This window comes from Spermophilus citellus, assembly GCF_964194105.1.
Source record: "Spermophilus citellus genome assembly, chromosome: 15".
Classification (NCBI taxonomy): domain Eukaryota; kingdom Metazoa; phylum Chordata; class Mammalia; order Rodentia; family Sciuridae; genus Spermophilus; species Spermophilus citellus.
Window position 1 is genome coordinate 20,927,766 of NC_138195.1, and position 23,076 is coordinate 20,950,841.

The window sequence follows — 23,076 nt, forward strand, 5'->3', positions numbered from 1 at the left end:
TTTTTTATAACGTAGATATCTTGCCATGGGTCTGGGTTAAAACAGAATTTCCCCAGAGAAGATGGGCATCTGCTCCTTCCATCATCGGGAGGTGTCACCAAACTGAAACTACATTAAAACCTCTGTTGTCGGCCTTTACATACCACACTGGTGATAGGACTCCAGACATGATACTTGCGGTCTGTGGTTCAAATTCTCAGATATAAAATTCTCACGAGTCCCCCAATGCAGTGATAAAGTTGGGACTTACAAGTTTCTTTATTATCCCTTTTCTTCACAGCCATGTTAATTTTTCATTTATCCTTGATCAAGGGCCAGAACTTTGATGCTTTGTGCAACAGGTTTCCTAACAGATTCCCCAAGCCTGAGTGCTTTCTCATTCTTAGACGTCTATAATGTGATGGCACTTCCCACCATCTATGATGATTAAAGCCTCTATTCAGTAGGCTCTGGACCTCAATACAACTAATCATGCTGTAGCAAATTTCTTTAAGTCCCTTTATCATATCTTCCTTAGATTACTAGTGCTACATGTTGAAAACCTATAGCAACATTTCATTTTATTTCTACAGAGACCTAAATTATCATGTACAGTGAAAAAGCCAGAAATAAAATGTCTAATTATAGTTTATTTCTTCAACCTAATTCCCAAGATTTATGATGGCACATACATTCTAATGCAAATTAAAAACAATAACAAATAATTTGCTTTTCCTCAGAGTATTTGAAATCCTAAAGCTCACAAAGAAAATTGGCTTTCAGAGAAGGTATATATGACTTGATACCCAAGACAGAAAAGTAAACTTTGAATTACTTACTTAGATTTAGAAAAAGGAAAATTTAGCAAAAGGAAACTTATGAGGTGTTCTGGTTTCCTTTATTATCAACTTGCATTAAAGGTAGCACTTTAAGCATATATATGCTTGTTTAATATCCCAACTATTCTGTGAGGTAATTATCATTATTATTTTATTTCATAGATGAGAAACTGAACCATAGACGTATTAAACTTGGTCATGTCATTTAGTTCCTGAGGTAAGAGTAGTAATATTGTCCACTATCAGATAGTCATTGCCAGCATTTGTTGGACATTTACTGTTGTTGCCTCAGGTCAGTCTGGGCATCCAGTTCTAGTAAATATGGTCCAATAGAAGCAGAAAGACATGTAAACACTTACAATCCAGTTTTACAAGAACTCTACAAAGGGATTGGGGGAAGCAAAAGAGATGAATGAATAGGAAACAATGAACTAATTGGCCTTTACAAATGAAGTTCAACTAGTTAATGCTTCTTTAAATAAACAGCATCCAATATATATTTCCTGTTCAATATACTTTCTTTTAAAAGTATTAATTTATTATTTTTACTCATAAAAATTCCTTCATGTATATTGCAGGTTTTATAGTATATGGGTGAGTTCAGAGTACATAGAACCCATGCACACTCATAGTACACATTTATATGTATCCATAACATGCATAAAATCAAGGTTATAACATTGAATCACTACTGTTCAAATGTATTTGGGGCAGTAAGGAATACTTTAAACACAAATGTTCTTCACATGTCACTTGATTTTGAACTGTACTCATCAGTAAGAAAAATTATAAGAAGAATGAAAGGAATTTACTTTTCTCTGTGACTTTTCGAAAGTAACAGAAAAGTGTTTTAAGCTTCTCTGGTTTCCTTGATGAACGTCCCTCAAACAACCTGGAAGAGACCAAAAATAAAAGAGGATTGGTTTAAAAATGCCTTAATAATTCACAAAGTACTTAAACTTATATTGCTACTATGTAATCACCTTCCAGAAGGTAATGGCAAAGAACTAGAAAACAGATTTGATAAAAGGGCATCTGGAGAGGACTAAAATCCACTATACCCAGGCTCCCTGAAAACTGTTGGAATCAGCCAGTACTCTCTACCCACCCACTTGTCCAATCCATTTTCCTCCTGGGAAAAGGTACCATCTAGTCTCCCAAGGTCAAGCGTAGCCAGTCAGTTATTGCACAGCATGTTCCCTGTGGCACATAATTATTTTATAATATTGAATAATAATATTAAGCAGTTATATAACTGAACAAAAATATCTAAAAAAAATCCACATTTGAGTAGTGAAGTGAAGGGAATATGATGGAGGGGAGAGACATAGGTATGACAAGAGACTGGCGACTGAATGTACAATTTTTGGTAATTAAGCAGATCTTGCTATAGATAAATGCGCCCTCCCAATGCTCATATGTTGAAGCTGGAATTCCCAATGTGGCTTTATTTGCAGATAGGGCCTCTGAAGAGGTGGTAAAGGTTTAAATAAGGTCATAGAGTACAGCCCTAATCTTATAGAACTGGGGTCCTCATAAGAAGAGGGGGAGACACCTGGACTCTCTGCCATGTGAGAATAAGGTGAGAAGGCAATAGTCTATAAGACAAGATTGAGAGTCCTCATCTGGAACAGAATTCATTAGCACCTCAGTCTGGGATGTCTAGCCTTCAGAATTCAAAGAAAATCAATTTTTGTCTTTAAGCCACACAAGCTATAGTATTTGTTATGGCAATTAGAGCTGACTAATATAGATCCTTTGCTTGGTTACCAAAACAGTGCCTATGTTTTCCAGTTTACAGCAACCTAGATTTGCACTACTTAATTTGGTTTTCTTTGAAATGATGTGGCATTGTTATTGGTAACATAATTCAATTTGTCCTGAGGAAAGAAAAGCAGGACTTTAGAAGCATATGACCTGAATAAGTAGTTCTCTAAAAGATTTCTCACACAAAAGGAGGCTTTTGGGAATAAAATCTAGCTTTCCAAAGGCATTTAAAAATTACAGGAAAATTCATTGGCTATAAATGATGAGGATTCTCTGCCTCTAGTCATATACTCTGACTTTAAAACCAGAAACCCTTCAAGTAAAAGTTCACTTTAATAAGTGCTGAAATAGGTAACATTTTTCATGATTAGAAGAGCAAGCTTATGTAACTATGCAGAGAAGGAAAAATAATTTCATGAAAAAATCCTACTGAGCAATTGAAATGAATTAAGAAAAGGGAAGGAAATGCGGATTTCAAATGATCCTGTTTACAAGGATCTGAAATCTGTATTCAGGGTCAACTTCTGGCAAAAGAATTTATATGAGTATTTCCTAAAAAGAATACTCATGTTGGGTAGCATTTTAACCTAACCTAAAATGTAATCTATTTTTAAAAATAGTTCAAAGATGCTTATGTGATAATTTTTACTCATTTAAAGAATTTAAAATATTAAAGACTCATATTTAAAATGCAGTTGGCAGCTGAAAATAGGCTCTTTGAGAGTACAGGTTTCAGCTTGATTTCTTCTGCAGTATGTCAACCAGTGTATAGTTTGTTTAAATCAAAATGATAGTCAAAATGAAGAAGGCACTTGGCAGTTTAATTAAACATCCTATACCAATAAATATGATTTACTAAATGAATACTTTAGGCTTCACTGCAAAATCCTTTTCTAGGCTTATTACTTATAGATGGTAGCAGTATGAATACAAAAAGCAGTCACTACCTTTTTCTACAGATGAATTGATATATTGCATAATTCAATTAAGAGGGAAAAGTTCTTCTCCAATAGAACTACTGCAGAGAGAAGACAAAATGGCTGCTGCCCTTAAGAAATAATTCCCCAAACCACAAAAAGAAAGTGTCCCTAGCTTCTGTGTATGAATCAGCTGTTTGTAAAATTTCATAAAAGTCCACATATTTCACAACCATGATGACAAATTGTTAACCTCAGGATTGTCTTGGGACTGCAGATTTATTACCCTGGTGATATGGACTTTCCTAGAATATCATATTGATGTTATATCACTACAAATGAGTGTCACTTTACTAGTCCAAATCTTAAAGGAACAAATCAAGGAGAATATCAATGTATTACAATTATTTACTGCTCTATGTCTAATTTCAAATCATAATGTAACCAAAATATGCTTTCCCATCTGAGCCAAGAACTGTGTTTGGGGGGCTGGGTGGAGGGGGTGAAGATAAATTCAGAGAAGATAAAGCAGGTTTAAATCCTTATGATAATTCTCAGACTTGGCTTATTATGACATTTCAAAGAACTATGTATAGCCATCTAAATAAAACATTATCTTATTATGCAACAAGTGAAAACAGAAATACATAGGCAACAAGCATTAATGAAAGTCATCACAAGAGTGATGTTCTCATACATAATATGAGAAACTGTTGGAGCAGGAGGGAGAAAACAAAGCGTCTAAGCTTGGAAGACAAGATGATGGGGGAAGGCAAATCAAGTCTGATGTAAATGGGGATGGAGAAAGAGGGAGCCTATGAGATACAGATACTCACAGAGAGGTTGGGGGGAAACTGAGAAAAACGAAGCATCATCTGAGTTTTTAACTTCCCAACACCTTTCTCTTAATTTAGATTTTTAGTTTTGGGAATATATATTTGGAGGTGATTTTGACTTGGCAGCATGTATATAAATATGCACACAAACCAGGCCACTAACAACCCTATGCATGTAGGGAAGATTCTCTAGCATTTCACTAACTCAGAATTACAAATTATTTTTAAAAGAAACAGAAAAGGCCAGTTAGGCAACCAGACTCTTTTTCTAAACAAAACATTTTGCATTTTCAAGGGAAGAAGTCAATCAAAGGTCAGAAACTTATTAATTGGTACCTTCTTTTCATATTTATAAAGAGAAACACAGTTTAATAAAATCTTTCCCTGGATGGAATATTGATAACATTACTGGAATTGAATTCTAGACACACATACCCACGCCATTTTAAGTAAAGGATTAATTCCATTAGTATATAGTAAATCAAAACTAAAGTACTATAACCTCCACTTTAAAATAGAAGCAAGTGATAATGTGGGACCCAGCCAGAAAGTCATTTCTGGCTCTTCTGTGAGGCACTCTGCCATATGGCTCCAGCAGCATTTTCAATGCAGGGAAGGCAGATGTAAAAGCCTCCTGGGCTGACCACTGCAGAGACCCACAATTTATCTCTGACCATCTAGTTTCCATGTAATCTCAGAAGCATCAATGCTAATCACATTGGAAGCCTTTATATGAATGTTTAGGCCCTGAAAGGCAAGCAGGGGAAAAGGTCAGGGGTATTTAACATAACTAAGCAGGTCTGGAAGAACACAACAATAAATAAAAAGGGAAGACTTATTCAATTTATTGACGTCAGCCTTCCACCACTCTTGCCATTTTTCTTATTCAATCAACTAGCTACTATAACTCATTTGAGATTAAATATACTCATACACACACACACACACACACACACACACACACACACACCTCTGAACTGCCCAAAATGACTCATTTTAATAGAAATTATACAAAAAAGAACACACAATAACAACAAAATGCTATATAATTAGATTACCAAATAGCTCATTAGATTAGGTACTTGATCTTTTAAGCCACATGAAAAGGGAATTTGGGGTTGTCTTCTATTTCTGAAGTGCTCTCAGAGCATTCTGCTCTTAAAAGGCAATGAGATATAATGAAAAGCACTTGAGTTTGAGCAGAAGGCAGTGTTCAAGTCCTGGTTCTCTTGACAAGTCCCTTACTTACCATGAACCTTAATAGTAAGAAGCTTCCCTACCTAAAAACTTCCATAGATAGAATCAAAGTGAGCCATCAATATCATTCCTATTGTTTAGTTTAGATCCATTAAAACACATCCCATCTTATAAAAGCCCGGCTGCTAAGGAGTTCCTACAACAATTATAAGATTATCACGGGCCTACCTGCTTTAATTCATTTTCAGTATTCTGCTATTCAAAAAAACATCCATTAGGCTTTTCACTAAGGTTCAAGAAGTAGTAATTCTGTTCATTCAAAGGGAGCTGTATAAGAGGGTGGTTAAGGGACACTGCTTTTAGAAGCAGACTATTTCTTGAGTTGAATCTAAATTTTACCAGTTACTGTGTTAACTTGGTGAAAGTAACCTACCTTCTCTAATCCTCCATCTCCTCTAATCTGAAAAATGGAAATAACAACAACTAATCAATACCTAATTTAAAGTTGATGTGAGGATTAAGTATGAAATAATTTAACAGTGATTAGCACATGGTAAATGCTTAACAAATATTATCTATTATTATTGGGAAATATTCTCAAGCTAGAAGATTTCAGTTAATGTCAAGTAAACTGAGGTACTTGGGGTAAAATAAGATATTATATAATACCCAGCAAAAAGTCAATATACATTTGCATAAAGTGCTTACACTGTTCTAATCTATATTTCTTTCCTTAAGAAAAATGGCTGAGCCTTGTTTTTCATCAAGCCTAACAGGTACACTTGGCCGATCTGCTTAGTCTTCAGGATAAATCACCATGAACAATGAAAAAGATAAAATCACCATTGCCAAGAAGCCCTAGAGTTTCCCTGTCGGAGTTTAGTTGGTTATGAAAATTTAACAGTGGTCCATCTTATGCTCTGCTTGTAGCCCTTGCTGCTCTGCCACTGTGACTTATTTTTTTTTAAAAAATGTTTTGTTCTCTTCCTTTCTCCCTCTCTTCCCTAATCTCTCCCCCTCTCTAATCTCTGGGGAAACAGGATTGCCTTTCTTCTCCATCCTAGACAGAGCACACACCCACCATAGGAACTAAGTATTCAGACATTGAGAATGGCACCAGAAATGACTATCTCCCCAAATCAACAAGTGAATTGCAATTCTGATAAATAACAAGTGGAATATAGCCTTTGAATCACCTCTTTAAAAGCCCCCCATTCCCCTGATGGGCAGAATCACAGCCTCTGGGACAGGAGTCCCCTGTGCTTCTCCTTTGCTAGCAAAGCAATAAACATCTTTTTCTTTTTTGTCAAAACCATGTCCTTGTTATAGGATTGGCATCTGGGACAAGGACTGAGCTTTTGATAACAAAAGTATAATAACTGGTTTATAATACTATAAGTAATAAAAAGCAGGAGAGAAATGGAAAAAAAATAAAAAAACCAAAACCAAAAAAAGTCAAGCCTCCAATATCCAAGCTGATGAGATATAATTGGATAAGAGGCAGCATTCCTAAGAGCTAATTCAAAGTTAGCATCCTCATGGAAACTAACAACTCTATAAAGTTGCATTCCAAGTTTTGCAACCTGTGATCTAAGGAAATCTAATTTCAAATATCCTTCAAAGTGCTCAAACTAAAAGCATAGGAATATTTGCAATTATTATATGTCATAGCAAAGCAACAAAACTTCTTTTTCCTTTTTCTCAAAACTGCATCCTTACTTTTCAGTAACAAAAGGAGTCATGGATCTTTGGGAAAATGGTTGATTCCAGGACTGGGACACAGAAAATATAGGATAAACCTAGAATATTTTGAGTCCAGAAAAAAAGGTAATGCTCAAAACAAGAATGGGGACTTGTCAAAGAAAAGTCCTGAAGGAGCCCTAATAGCCAGAGCTAGAAAAATTTTAGCAGCAAAAATGAATAATGATTGTAATATCAATGAATCCATTTTGATAGTAAAAGGGACAGTTCTTCCTTGTAAGAGTGCCTTTACAGTGGAAAAACCCAGCAGACATTACCTTAAGCTGATCACCAGTGCTAAGATGAATCATTAGCCCACTAAAGTGATGCACTAAGAACACAAGATATTTCTGTGGTATTTCTGCCCAAAATGTATGACCTCATTCTATTTGTGAAAGAATATCAGCGAAATACAAAACATTCTACAAAATAACTAATAAGTAGCCTTCCAAAGTATCAAAGTCATAAAAGAAAATAAAAATCTAAGGAACAGGTTGGAGGAGATCAAGAAAACAAATGCAATATGGGATGCTGGGCATAATCCTGGAATAGAAAAAAAGGAGTAGAAAAACTGGCAGAATGTAAGTAAGGTTGGTAGTTCAGTTAACAGACATCAAATGTTAATTTACTGATTTTCATCATTTAACTATGGTTACAAAAGATGTTAACATAAGGTGAACTAGGTGGAGTTGCATACAGGAATTCTGGGTATTTTTGTAACTTTTCTGTAAGTCTAACATTGGTTTAAAAAAGTGTGTTTTTTTTTTTAAGTTCATTTAAAAGGCAAATTAAAATAAATGGTTACTGCACCATGCCATGTTTAAAACAAAAACAGTATGTAAGACGAAAATGACTTTTTGGTTTGTTCCATGACCATACCTCCTACTTGGCACACTACCCACACTGATCCACCCTCAGGGTTGGGAGATGGGTGATCAAAGGTGGCGGAGGAAGGCATTATACACAACCTAATGGAAAAGAGGAACACACAACAATTTTCTGAAGACCCATTAGGTATTAGGGAAGAAAATTCACATTCTGTTCATAGATACCATAAAGATAATGCTCAAATGAAGAAAGAAAAAAGACTTGGAGGATAATGGATCAGAGAATGGGAGGGATGGGAAAAATGATATTCATTTGCTAAGAAGATGCCTTATTCTCACTTGGGAAAACTGACAAAATCTGAAGCTTTATCAACACTTTCATAATGTGCTAATTTAGTCAAAAATCATTTGTACATTTGTCTTCCATTAAAAAATATTACATTGATAATCGTGTCAAAGTCACTTTTCATTTTAAGTATATTTTTCAAGCCTCATGATTTTATACTCCTTACAAGATCTTTACAGAAATGACTTTCACTCCCACTTTAATATTATTTCAGCATATAAGGAATATAAAGTACAATAAATATTCCTGTGAATAGTCAAACTAAGGCATGTGGAATCCAGAGTATTCAGATGAGGAAGATAATCTGAGAAGGTGGAAAGGACATGGGCATTGTAATACTGAGATGAAATCTCAGTTCCGTGACTTATTGGCTCCTGGATCCCAATCAAGTTCTTTACCTCTATGAACTTTAATTATCTTGCCTGCAAAATGGTAAAAACATCACTTAACTCTTAGTAAAGATGAAATCAGATAATTGTACATAAAATGCTTAGCCCATGGCAAATTATTCAAAATTATTGTTCCTTTCACTCTTCTCTATTTCACTGTTAAAGAAGTGTTCTGAAAACATACCGATTAAAGTTAATGTCTGGGTAACTAGAATACTCCGATTTCATTTTAGCATTTCGTCGGGGAAATGTGCAGAAAAAAGCATTAGCTAAAAGACTGGCAATCTGTTCCTGGGACATTGTGATGGAATGATTCATCTTCTGTTTCAGGAGTGGTATTGGCTGATGGAGGAAACAAAAAATACAGACAAGAAAAGCAATAATTAGTTTAGCAATTTTGAAGGCAGAAACACCAAATTGCATTTGCTAAATTAAGGCAGGAATAATTTCAGGCCACTCCTGAATCCTTAAATCAACAATATTGTTAAAGCCAAGGGCTGCTTATCAGGGATGATTGAAAAAATGTAGTTGTTTGACAAACTACAGATTTCTAACCAATAACAATGATAGTGAAAAGAACACAAAACATTACTTAACTAGAGTGCTTAACCAAGTAAGTAGAAAAACATTACCCATGTAATAAAAAATTAAAACAAAAGATAAAACAAAAAAATACACTGAATTTAGGTATTATTACATAAATTAAATATTATTCTTATACAAAAAAATTGTCAGAGCAATATTTCTTATTCCTAATAAAATGACTTAAGGAAAATAATTGAAAACACAGTTCCTCTTATTCTAAATCACATCGTACAAATGAGAATTTCTTTATGAGATCCAAATACAATTTTATTAAAGAAATTAATAGAACATGCAAAACTTATGTATAATTTATAACAAGATAGGCATTTCTTATATAATCAAACATCCCAAATCAAGAAATATACAATAGAACATTTTTCTTTCAAATATTTTATGTCTAAAATGTCTTCTACTTGCACCAAACCCAAATTCATTGACTTCCACTATCAATACAATCCATAGGACCTGAGGATTATATTCAGTGTATTTTATTCTATTTTTAAATGTCTAAATGTTTGTAAAAGATACACCAGTACAACCAAAGACAAACTTCCAGCTTATTGGAAGAACAAAGTTGTTTTCATCCAGGAGAAAAAGCTGGGAGCCATGAATTGATTTGTTCTACCCAGTGACTTATTATTGCTTACAAATTTAGATGTTTTTGAATCACAAATATGTCATTAAATGAAAAATAGAAACTTTGTGTCCTATAGCATGAGGGAGAAGTGAAGTGATTCATGCCTAAAGGATAGATACAGTTGATTATGAACTACACACTGAATTTAAAAAGCATTTAACTGAACACCACACAAGACCCATAAAGAGGCCAGGCGCAGTGGCACATGCCTGTAATCCTATAGCTCAGGAGGCTGAGGCAGGAGGATCATGAGTTCAAAGCCAGCCTCAGCAAAAAAGCAAGGCACTAAGCAACTCAGTGAGACCTTGTCTCTAAATAAAATACAAAAAAAGACTGAGGATGTGGCTCAGCGGTCAAGTGCCCCTGAGTTCAATCCCCAGTTCCAAAAATTAAAAAAAGACTCCCCCCAAAAAAGGATCTCTCTTCAAGGAGAATATAAAGTAAAGACATAAAATAAAAACAATGTGGGAAGTATATTTGAGTGCTACAGGATAAACTATGCTCTGCTGGTAAAAGGCAAGAAAGCCTCAGAGGGAAAAAAGTAAAGTCAAAAGCTATAAGGTAATGAGAGATTTTACAAAGTAAGGAAAGGAGAGAACAGAAAATGAATAAACAAGAATATAACCAAACAATTTCCAAGAGAAGCACTAAGAAAAGTTGTTTTAAACAGTATTTCCTTCAGTCAGGCTTAGTGGCACATATTTATAATCCCATTTACTCAGGAGGCTGAGGCAGGAGGATTATAAGTTCAAGGCCAGTCTCTGAAACTTAGCGAGACCCTGTTTCAAAATATAAATTAAAAAGTGCTAAGGATATAACTCAGAAGCAGAGCTCCCTGGATTCAATTCCCTTTGGAGAGAGAAAAAATAAAATTCTTGTCTAATGTAAAACTTTTTTTTTGTGTGTGTGTGGTAATACTAAGAATTGAACTCAGTAGCATTCTACCACTGAGCTATATCCCCAGTTCATTTTGATTTTTTTATTTTGAGACAGGGTTTGCTAAATTGCCCAGCTGGCTTCAACCTCCCAAATAACTGGGACTATAGGTATGTACCACCACACTGGGCATAAAATTTAATTTAAACACAATGTATTACTGAGGTAAATTAAAGTTATATAGCCCTGAAAACATCTGAGTTAAATGCTAATAACTGTGGCAGGCTGAAAACATTCACTGGTTTTCTACTGAAGATGGCATGGTCCCAAGTAGACATCTGGACAGGTGTGGATAGTTTAGGGTTCTTCCAATGACTATGCTTATGATTTTGAGGTGTGCTATGGGACAGGGCATCCCACACAATCAGAAACATTTCAACCCACAATGTTCATAGGGCCCTGTGGGAGTAACAGTATTAAAGAATCCTGCTAGCATCTAGCAAAAATTTTTGGGGGGCTATCCAAAAAATAAAAGACAAAGGCAAATTCAAGCCACTATTGTGAGAAACACGGGAAGAAAAATGAAGAACAAAATGACAATCTTCTATGTAGGGCTGAAAATATGTTCATGAATTCTTCGATATTTTGATACTTTTCCCTTTAAAAAGTGAAAAGCCCCTATCCTTGAGTATGTTTTAGATTTAGTGACCAGATACTAATAAGTAGAAAACTAGTGGCAGCAACACTGGGTACTCTGGGAAACTTTGTCAAAAAGGTACTACAGCTTCCTCAGTCTCTCTCTTAGAAGAGGATACCTAGTAACCAAACAGAAAGGTCCACATGAACTCATCCTGCCACCAGCCATGTGAGTAAGCCGACTAAGTGGGCCTTCTAGCCCCAGTTGAGTCTTTACAAAACCATAGCCTTGGCCAACATCCTGACTATTAACTACAAGAGAGACTCTGAGCCACAGCTTTTCAGCTAAGCTGCTCCTAAACTCATGACCAATAAAAACTGAGATGATACATGTGAATTGTTTTAAGACACTATTGAGGTATTCTGTTATGTAGCAATAATATCTAATTAATACATTCCAAACAAAATAAAGCAATAATGAATTATTTTTTAAAAAAAGTACCATAAACTCATTGGTTTAACAATATATCACTTTAGAGGACAGTAAAGGAGTGTATAGTATTAAGCTGTTTTGAAAATAAAATATCCCAATTCTATTATTATACTTTGAAATAATGATTAATTTTTTTAAAGACAGAGACTGTTTAAACAAAAAGAGGAAAAGAAGTCTAAGTAAACAAATGTCCACAATGTAAACTGAAGCTCAAAAATTGAACACTGCATCTTTAATGTCATTTTGTAGTATTCATTCTAGCCTCTAACCTTTCCCTTAACATAGCAAAATTATCATATTCTTGGGAAGAAACTGTTCCTCACCTTTCTCTTTACCATTCTTCTGACGTTGACCATGAGAATTTTAAAAACATCCAACTGTAAGTCTTAAGAAAGCTACAAAGGGGCTGGGATTGTAGCTTAGTGGTAAAGAGACAATGGATTCGATCCTCAGGATCACATTAAAAAGAAAAAATAAACAAAGACATGCTGTCCACCTACAACTACAAAATTAAAAAAAAAAAAGACTAAGTGAGGAAGTTAAATTCACTAACCTGGGTGCAAATATTTGGCAGACAGAGTGCAATTTTCACCATATCAGGCAAAATGGATTGGTATAAATGTTGAGCTTCTGCTTCTTCAAGTACCTGAAAACCAACAAAACATGTTATGTGAATAATAATAATAAACTGGGTAATAACCAATGAACAAATATTTGTTATAAAATTACTAATTTATTTTTCATGAAAGCCCATAATAAGACGTTATCATCACTACCAAACACATGTAGAATCACACTAACTAAAGTACCAATAAACTTACAAATTTCTTTCTTTTTATATATAATATACCTTAATGCGCCCCCAAAACAAATATCCCCCAAATCAAGTATCTTTCACTGTTGAGAGCCACAGCCGAAGGGGCCCCAGCAAACTTTCAGACTGCCAGCTGATGATTGGCTCATAAATGGTTTAATTTAAATTGGGTAAACAACTGTTGAGGATTGTTTTAATATGTGAACAAAAAAGGAGGTTAACAGATCTGTTTGTTTACTTTCACCTTTCCTTTTCATTAAATTTAATAATTCTCTTCAAGATAATGTAAATTGTTAAGAAAATTGTTTTTTTTAGTGCCTTCTGGAATGTTAATTTTTTCTTTAGCCATTATTGCCAGAATTCCTATCTTCATCCCAGTGCCGGTGAAGACAAAGATAAAACCAATCTACAGCTTCTGCAATAGCCATCACTGAAATGCTTGCAGAACTTGCCTGGACTATGTATCACTTATATGCATTGTGAACTATCTGTTGGTGCATCGACTTGTGGTAGTGTTGGGGTATTTTTGCTGATGATGTCATCGGTGGTACAATTTTTCCAAAAGGAGCCGTCAATTGGCTTGGTGTATCTTCCTCCCTTCTGCTTGTCATGATCGTTCAGCTAAAATTTGGGGGCCAACAGAGGTGAGGCAAAGAACCTCACCGCCCTGCTGGTACAAAAACCTCTCCACAGGTGTGGCTGTATACTGGACCGGTAGTCAGTGACGGGTAAGATCCAATTGCAATGGTACCAACCTAAGACAGGAGGCTGATGCCTTGAGGTCAGCTCATCCGATAACGGTTAAGGACCATATGTACTATTGGACAACCTAAGGCAGGCAGGGTCCCTAAGCCACATTCTTGTTGTTTAAACAGAGAGGGGGAGATGTTGAGAGCCACAGCCGAAGGGGCCCCAGCAAACTTTCAGACTGCCAGCTGATGATTGGCTCACAGCGGCCCCAGCAACTTCTAGCTGATTGGCTCCTCTGCGGTGGTGCTCATTGGGCTGTTTCCCCGCCCTTTCAGACTTTTTTGGCTCCGCCCATGTGACCCAGCCGATCGGCCTCAAGAGCAGGAGGATTGTGGGAGGGGGAGAGGCTTGTGGTTGAGAGAGGCTTGTGGGAAGCCGGTGGTGGCAGTTGGGCTCTGAAGGTTTTTCCTGAGGAGCTGTTTTGTTTGGTGTGTGTGGTTCTAAAAATAAAGTTCATTTCTTTTGACAAGTGGCTCCTGAATTGTGCCCAGCCAGACTGCGGCATTTCACATCAACCTTAATTATCAAATACAATACTTGTAAATGAAAAAGAGAACATTCTGCCCTTGACTACTCCAAGTGAAAACTGCTAGACAACCAATGACTCTCTCAGAAGCTCTAAAAGACCCATTGAACTTTAGAAGCTTATAAGTTAAAGCAATCACAATAAAAGCTACACTAATTACTTCAAAGCATATAGTATATACCAAAATGTAACTTTACCAGGTAGGAAACAATGAGGTTTCTTATGATCTTAGAATTTTCCCTTTCTAGGTATACCTGGGAAGTTAAAAATCACAATTCCCATATCATAATTTGAAATGAAATAAATTAAAAATTTCCATCTTTGTAAGCAAGCGAACATGAGACAACTGTTACTTTAGGGGAAAATAAAAAGTTGTACAAAAGAAGAAAAGCAATCATAGCCCAGAAATAAATAGTGTTTACAACATTCTATTGAAAAAAATAGGAATGTGATAATTAGGGTGGAAAAATGAGGAGGCAGCAGTAAGGCTTATACTAGTGGTGATGGGGAAATGGGAATTTATGCTAAGACCTAAATTCTTAAAGGGAAGTCAACACATTATAAAAAACAAAAACAAAAGGAGTTCATAGTAGTCAACATGATTGCCTCTTCACAATAAACCTCTTTAATTCTGATAAAAATAAAGGCTAGGCCGGATGTAGTGGTGCATGCTGTAATCCCAGATACTTAGGAGGATGAGGCAAGAGGAACATAAGTTCAAGACCAGTTTGAGCAATTTATCAAGACCCTGTCTCAGAGTAAGATTTCAAGAAAGGGCTGGGTAAGTAGCTGGTGGTAGAGTGCTTGCCTAGCATGCATGCCTAAGTCCCTGATTCAATCCCCAGTGCTGCAAAAAAACAAAAACAAAAAACCCAAAACACTTAGAAGACATTCTACTACTTTAAATATTTGCTTTCCTGTATCTGAAAATATATAAATACATTTTAATATATTAAAATACTTGTTTAAAATACTCAAACTCTTCCTGAATATAACTTATCTTTTTGCTTTTTAAAACTTCTTATTTTGAAGTAATTATAGATTCAAAGGATGTTGCAAAAATAGTATAGAGAGGTTCAGTATACCTCTCACCCAGCTTCCCTCAATGATTAGATTTTATACAAGTATACCACACAATCAAAACAAGTTAATTAATGATGGTACAATATTTATTATTCTATACCATTTTATCATGTGTGTATATTTGTAAACCATCACCAAAATCAAGATACAGAAGTATTCCATTACAATAAAGATCTCATACTACCCATTTATAATTACTCATTTTCTTCCTCCCATTTTTCCTAACCCTTAGCAACCACTAAATTGTTTTCCATCTCTATAACTGTCATGTTATACAAATAAAATCAGTTTGTTTTCTTTCAAATTGATATTTTTATACAGAATAGTATCCTTGAGATTAATTCAAGTAATTTCAATTATCAATAGTTCATCCTTAGTCATTGCATTCCATAATATAAATACCATATAGTTTGTAAAGCCTTTCACCAACTGAGGAGCATCTTGCTTTCAGTTTTGGGCATTACAAATGGCTATGGTTTGGATATGGTTCAAGTATGTCCCCCAAGAGTTCACAGGTTGTGAGAATGGTCCTCATTGTAGTAGTAAGACCTTCAGGAGCTTGAGCCTATTGGGACATCACTAAGAGTGTGAGCCTTAGAAGGGATTATTAATGTAGTTTTCCTGGGACCCTGAGTTAGTTGAGAGAGTTGTTATATAAAAGAAATAAGGCTGTTTCCTGGTCTCTCTAGCTTCTTATGATCTCTCTGGTCTCTTTATATACTGCCCCCATAGTGCTCATTTGCATGTGAAACAGCCAAAGGGACCCTCACCAGAGCTGAACCAATGCCAATCTTTGAACCTCCAGAACTGTAAGCTAAATAATAATGGAAAACAGCCTAATACACAAATAAAGCTGCCTTTTACTCTGAAAATATGTCATTTCTCTTTCTGCTTTCAAGATTTTATCTTTGCTTTTAAAGAAATGTGACTAGGATATGTCTTACTGAGAATATCTTTGGGTCTATCCAGTATGGGGTTCACTCCACTTCTGAATCTGCAGGTTTATGTGTTTTGCCAAATTTTGAAAGTTTTCAGCTATATTTTCTTTGAATATTTTTCCAGTCCTACTATCTTTCTCCTCTCTTTCTGGTATTTTAATGACATGAAGGTTAGAAATTTTATTATAGTCACACGGATCTCTACACTATTCTGTTTTGTCTTTTTCTCTCTGTTAGTCAGATCAGTTCTTTCCTGTTATGCCCAATCTCCAATGAATTCATAAACAGCATTTTAATTTTTTTTCAGTTAATGGAATTTTCAATTCTAAAATTTCCACTTAGTTGTTCATAGCATTTATTTATTATTGGGACTCTGTTATGTTTGTTTCAAGCATGATATTAATTGCTCATGGAAGCCTTTTAGTGCTTCAAAGGCTTTGTGCTACTTTTTTCCAGTCCCCGTGTTTTCTGATGAGAAATCTACTGTCATTAAAATATCTGTGGTGGCTACTTTAAAATCCTAACAAGATAATTCTTACACCTGTGTTATCTCAAGAGTTGGTGTCTATTCATTTTCTTTTCTCATTTCAGTTGAGATTTTCCTAGTTCTTGATGATGAATTATTTTTTATTCATACTTTTAATTTGGAAACTTGGGGTATGATGTTATGAGACTTTGGATCTTACTTAAATCTTTTATATATAAAGCAGAATTTCTGTGATACTTGGCCAACAGAAAGGGATAGCAGCCATTACTTCTAGTGGATATGAAAATTCAGGTTCCCCAGTTGGCCTTCACTGCCTATGCTAGGGAGGACAGAGGAGACAACTTGATATGGTGGGTGGAGAGGGTACAGGCTCTTCACTAGGCCTGTGCTAAGTGCACTATAAACCAGGGTCCCACAGTCCTAGCAGTTCAGCCTTCTCTCCACATTTCAGAATCATCTTATATTTGTTCTTTATACTGTGTTTTAGCAGAAGGGATAGTGAGAAATGCCTATTCAAAAATTTCAACCTAATAACACTTAATCAAGTGTCTTAATATGCTGATGGTTTCTTTTCCTTTGGTTACTTGTCCTTGTCTTTTAAAACTGACACATGACTAGCTGCTGCTATGCCTCTGCTGACAAGCTTTACAATCTCATTTTTTAAAAATATTTATTTTTTAGTTGTAGTTGGACACAATACCTTTATTTTATTTATTTATTTTTATGTGGTGCTGAGGATCAAACCCAAGGCCTTGCAAGTGCTAGGTGAACACTCTACCACTGAGCCACAACCCCAGCCCCACAATCTCATTTATTTAATGAAGCATTATTACATGGTACTTCTTCACAACTGTCAACAGCTATATCCAATGCTGCTTTGGAAACACAAATGAGAATATAAAAAAGGTCATCTGAGAACATAGCCAACTCAACTACTGCTTGATTTTAAATGCATAATTTAAAATATCAGCATGATCTTAGACCTGAACATATTAGTATCTTTAGGCACATTTTAACAAAATATTTATTAAATCTAATCTGTACATACAAACAGGGATGCAACAGAAAAAATAAATTTTTTTTAAACGTAAATCATCACTTAACTTCAAGAGAAGGAAAAAAGATGAAAAGATTTAAAAAAACTGAAAATAATTATAAAAATAATAAACAAAAGGAAAAAAAGAAATTTTAAAGAAAAAAGGAAGAACCCTCGGCCAAGTATTCTATATCAATTCAATATGATTTTTGATGATGACTATAAGGAATATAATCATGTATATTATGGTAAAAAGGAAAGCTGTATCAAATTTTCCCACAAATAAAGCCCTGCCTACTATTGGAGAGTCTGCCCAGATAATTAAATTTATGTGGTGAGTGTTTCTATGTGTCTAAATGTGTGTTAATGCACTTTTACAGACTTTTTACTCTAGTCCCACAAATTGGTTATATGTATGTTCCATTCAAAATTAATAAAACAAAATTTAAAAATTTCCATCTCCTTTCTTAATATTATAGATTTGTTCAATTATTCAATTGTTTGGTAAACAAATATTTGAATATCTTGTGCCAAGAGACAGAAGAACAGTAAATAACTGACCTCACTGACCTCATGAATCTCAAGATACAAAGCCCAAATTCTCTCTCTGTGACCCCCAATACATCAGCCCTAACCTTGAAAGACAGTAATAACTGTCTCACCACAGTGAGGAGGCTCTTTTTCTTTTTTCCTTCAGCGAACTAAAACATGGACAAACTATTAAAAAAGAGTAACCAAATTTGCCAGATGTTGAAAACATAGATGATTTAGATATCTATAAACATAAAAATAGTAAGACATATTTACTCAGTTTTCCTTTCTTAGAATATTTGGTCAACTAAAACTGTTAACTACTCTGTAGTAATTATTGAGGATGTACTTGCACGTGTCTTAAGTTTTGCCTGACATACAGAAAAGTACTAAATAAATATTGACAATTAAACTTTGAATGTGAAATTTGTAGCTAGTAAAATCAGAAAACCATTGCCATTTAAATAAAGGAGATAATGTCCATAGATCTTCTTCAAATAGTTCACAGCAAACAGCTTGTAAAAAATAACCAATCACAAATCAACAAATACAAGAAACACCACAAATCACTTAATTTTCTCTGCTGGACTAAACCTAACAAGATACTAGTACAATTCTGAAAAGTTACTAAAATTTTTTAATGAAAAATATCAAAATTTACATAAAAGGTCTAAGACATCTAACTTTATTGAACAATTTTCAATATAAAAACACATTTTCCAAAATCTATATTAAAAAAATGGATCCTAACAGAACCACTATTTATACCTAAGTCTTTCTCTTCTTACACAGGTGCATTTTCCAGTTGAAATGACAGTTTAAACTATTTAGTATTTTTTTAACCTAATTTAACAATAAAAACCTCCTCCTCCTCCTCCTCCATTGTGCTACATCACCACTTTTATTTTATTTTTTAAATTTTTTTTAATTGGTTGCTCAAAACATTACAAAGCTCATGACATATCATCTTTCATACATTTGATTCAAGTGAGTTATGAACTCTCATTTTTACCCCAAATACAAATTGCAGAATCACATCAGTTATACATTCACAATTTTTACATAATGCCATATTAGTAACTGTTGTATTCTGCTGCCTTTCTTATCCTCTACTATCCCCCCTCCCCTCCCCTCCCCTCTTCCCTCTCTACCTCATCTGCTGTTGTTCAATTCTCTCCCTTGTTTCCCTCCGCCTTTCCCCTCACAACCTCTTATATGTAATTTTGTGTTACATTGAGGGTCTCCTACCATTTCCATATGCTTTCCCTTCTCTCTCCCTTTCTCTCCCCCCACTCGTCTCTGTTTAATGTTAATCTTTTCCTCATGCTCTTCCTCCCTGTTCTGTTCTTAGTTGTTCTCTTTATATCAAAGAAGACATTTGGCATTTGTTTTTTAAGGATTGGCTAGCTTCGCTTAGCATAATCTGTTCTAATGCCATCCATTTCCCTGCAAATTCTATGATTTTGTCATTTTTTAGTGCTGCGTAATACTCCATTGTGTATAGATGCCACTTTTTTTTTTTTTTATCCATTCATCTATTGAAGGGCATCTAGGTTGGTTCCACAGTCTAGCTATTATGAATTGTGCCGCTATGATCATTGATGTGGCAGTATCCCTATAGTACGCTCTTTTAAGATCCTCAGGGAATAGTCCGAGAAGGGCGATAGCTGGGTCAAATGGTGGATCCATTCCCAACTTTCCCAGGAATCTCCATACTGCTTTCCAAATTGGCCTCACCATTTGCAGTCCCACCAGCAGTGTACAAGTGTACCCTTTTCCCCACATCCTCGCCAACACTTATTGTTGTTTGACTTCATAATGGCTGCCACTCTTACTGGAGTGAGATGGTATCTTAGGGTGGTTTTAATTTGCATTTCTCTGTCTGCTAGAGATGGTGAACATTTTTTCATGTACTTGTTGATTGATTGTATGTCCTCCTCTGTGAAGTGTCTGTTCAGGTCCTTGGCCCATTTGTTGATTGGGTTATTTGTTATCTTATTGTTTAATTTTTTGAGTTCTTTGTATATTCTAGATATTAGGGCTCTATCTGAAGTGTGAGGGGTAAAAAATTGTTCCCAGGATGTAGGCTCTCTATTTACCTCTCTTATTGTTTTTCTTGCTGAGGAAAAACTTTTTAGTTTAAGTAAGTCCCATTTGTTTATTCTTGTTATTAACTCTTGGGCTATGGGTATCCTATTAAGGAATTTGGAGCCCGACCCCACAGTATGTAGATCGTAGCCAACTTTTTCTTGTATCAGACGCAGTGTCTCTGATTTGATATCTAGGTCCTTGATCCATTTTGAGTTAACTTTTGTGCATAGCGAGAGAAAGGGATTCAGTTTCATTTTTTTTAACCTAATTTAACAATAAAAATCTCCTCCTCCTCTTCCTCCTCCTCCCCCTCCCGCTCCCCCTCCTCCTCCTCCATTGTGCTACATCACCACTTTTAATAGTTGGGTATTATTCTATTATTTGGCCAAACTATGATCTATTTCTAAAAATTCTCTTATGATGGGCTTATAGGATATGGTCAGTTTTACACTGTTATAATTATCACTGCAATGAATTTCCTTGTACATACATCTTTATGCATCTGTTAAATAACTCTGTAAGATAAAATACTATAAACAGCTTGGGCTTTTTATAAAGACTTTTGATATATGCTGGTCTTACAGAAAGGATCTACTGGTTCATATTCCTACTTAAGCTGGATAAGAAATTACTTAACTCCATACCTTTGATACTGCATATTCTCACATTCTTGTTATCTCTGCAACTTGATGGGCTGGAATGTCAATTCACTATTACTTCATGTTTCTTTGATTACTAATGATTTTAACTTTTAAACCTCATCTATTCCAGCCTTTCTGCGATGACTCCTTACTTCTATTAATTTTTAATGGGAATACAGTCTTGCCTTAAAAGTGCCAGTCAGGGGCTGTGGTTGTGGCTCAATGGTAGAGCACTTGCCTTGCACATGTGAGGCACTGGGTTCAATCCTCAGCAGCACATAAAAATAGATAAACAAAATAAAAGTATTGTGTCCATATACAACTAAAAACATATAAAAAAAAGAAAGAAAAAGTGCCAGTCAGATGAAGTCAAAGCTCTCCTTGACTTCTCCAACAGATGAAGATCTCCTCCCTAAATGTCTTGTGAGAATTTATATGTATCATATAAACACTCAGTTTTGTGTTAAGTTTTAAATACAACATTTTTCTTCCAACTTTTTTTGCAGTAAGAGAAATATTAGAATTTCTTCTAATGCTCATGCTATACTATACAGCATGACAAATGGTAGAGATATGCCATAATTCTTTTACTCATTCCCCATTGATGGTTACCAATTTCCCCAACAAATTGAAAAATACAGCAAAGTTAAAATATACAGAACAATTAGTTTCTACAATTAACATTTTACTATATTTTCTTTTGTCATGCTTCTGTACATTCATTAATCTATTTTTAAGTAAGTTGTGAGTATTGGTACATTTTACTCCAATCATTTCTACCTACATAATCAATAACTAGAATTCAATATTTGTTTATGGATATTTTTCTTCTGAAGTAAAATTTACAATTAGTGAAATAACAAATCTTAAGTGTACCATTCAATTAGTTTTCACAACTCTGTGTATATCTATGTAACACAAATCCCTATCAAAATGTGACACTGCCATTTCCCTAGAAGTTCCTCATGTCCCTTCCCAGACATCTCTTGCCCCATATATCTCAGAGACTACCACCATTCTAAACTTTTCTACCACAGCTTCCTATTGGCTTTTTAATTCTTACTGTAAACACAACACATGTATTATTTTGAAAAAGGCTTTTTAAAATCAGCACAATGTCTCTGAGATGTGTCTATGTCATGTTTATCAGTAATATGTTCCCTTTTAGTATTTTATTCCACTGTATGACTATACTACCATTTGTTTATTCATTCTCTTATTGATAGACACTTGATTTGTTATGAGATGCTGGCTGTTATAAGTTGTTATAAACATTCTTCTATGGATTGTGTCAATATTTTTTCATTTCTGTTGGGTACAGAAAGGAATGGAATTAATGGACAATAAGATAAATGCATGTCTAGTCTTAAAAAAAAAAAATAGCCACACCTTCTCCCAACATGGTTCTAGTTTTAATTTTAGCCTTTCTAGTCCCTACATACTAATAGCTCATTGTCACTTTAATTGGTACTTCCCCTATAATAAATAATACTGAACACCTTTCAATGTGCTTATAGGCCATTTATAAATCTTCCTTTCTTAATTATCTTTTACATACTTTTCCTCATTTTTAAATGTGGTTGTCTTTTCATTTTTGAATGTACTTTATGTATTCTGGAAAGAAATTTATCAGATAAATATTTTGCAAATATTTTTCTTTTTTGCTTGCCTATTTCATTTTCCTTTGACAACTACTTTTTATTTTGGTTCTTTTTTTGTGTGAAACTGAACCCAGGACCTCGCACATGCTAAGCAAGCACTCTAACACTGAAATAACAGTCCCAGAACTTTTCAAGCTTTATTTTGAGACACAGTCTCATTAAGTTGACCAGGATGACCTCAAACTTGAATCCTCGCCTTAGCTCCCAAGTAACTGGGATTATAGGCCTGAGTCACCTTGCTGAATTTTTCTCTTTTATGTTTAATGCTTTCCATGTCTGAAGAAATCTTTGCCTATCCCTGAGCCATGAAGATATTTTCTTCTAGAAGTTTTATAATTTTGGCTTTCCTATTTAGAATTATTTTCTGTGGAAAAAATAAAAAAGAATCATTTTCTACACATGATGTGTGGGAAGCAATCTATATGGATTTGGATTTTCACTTTTTCTAACACCA

At 34.8% G+C, this 23,076-nt stretch overlaps 1 protein-coding gene across 2 annotated transcripts in view; it reads right to left on the bottom strand.

Annotated features, from left to right (window-relative positions):
• The window catches only part of PARG (poly(ADP-ribose) glycohydrolase), a 119,749-nt gene that overhangs the window by 54,617 nt on the left and 42,056 nt on the right, over positions 1-23,076 (bottom strand). For both annotated transcript variants that reach the window (XM_081268837.1, XM_081268836.1), the window contains exons 8-10: positions 12,618-12,710; positions 9,022-9,179; positions 1,631-1,710 (exon numbers count right to left, since the gene is read on the bottom strand). In XM_081268837.1, the coding sequence (XP_081124963.1) occupies positions 1,631-1,710; positions 9,022-9,179; positions 12,618-12,710 (331 nt within the window). The remainder of the gene's footprint in view (positions 1-1,630; positions 1,711-9,021; positions 9,180-12,617; positions 12,711-23,076) is intronic.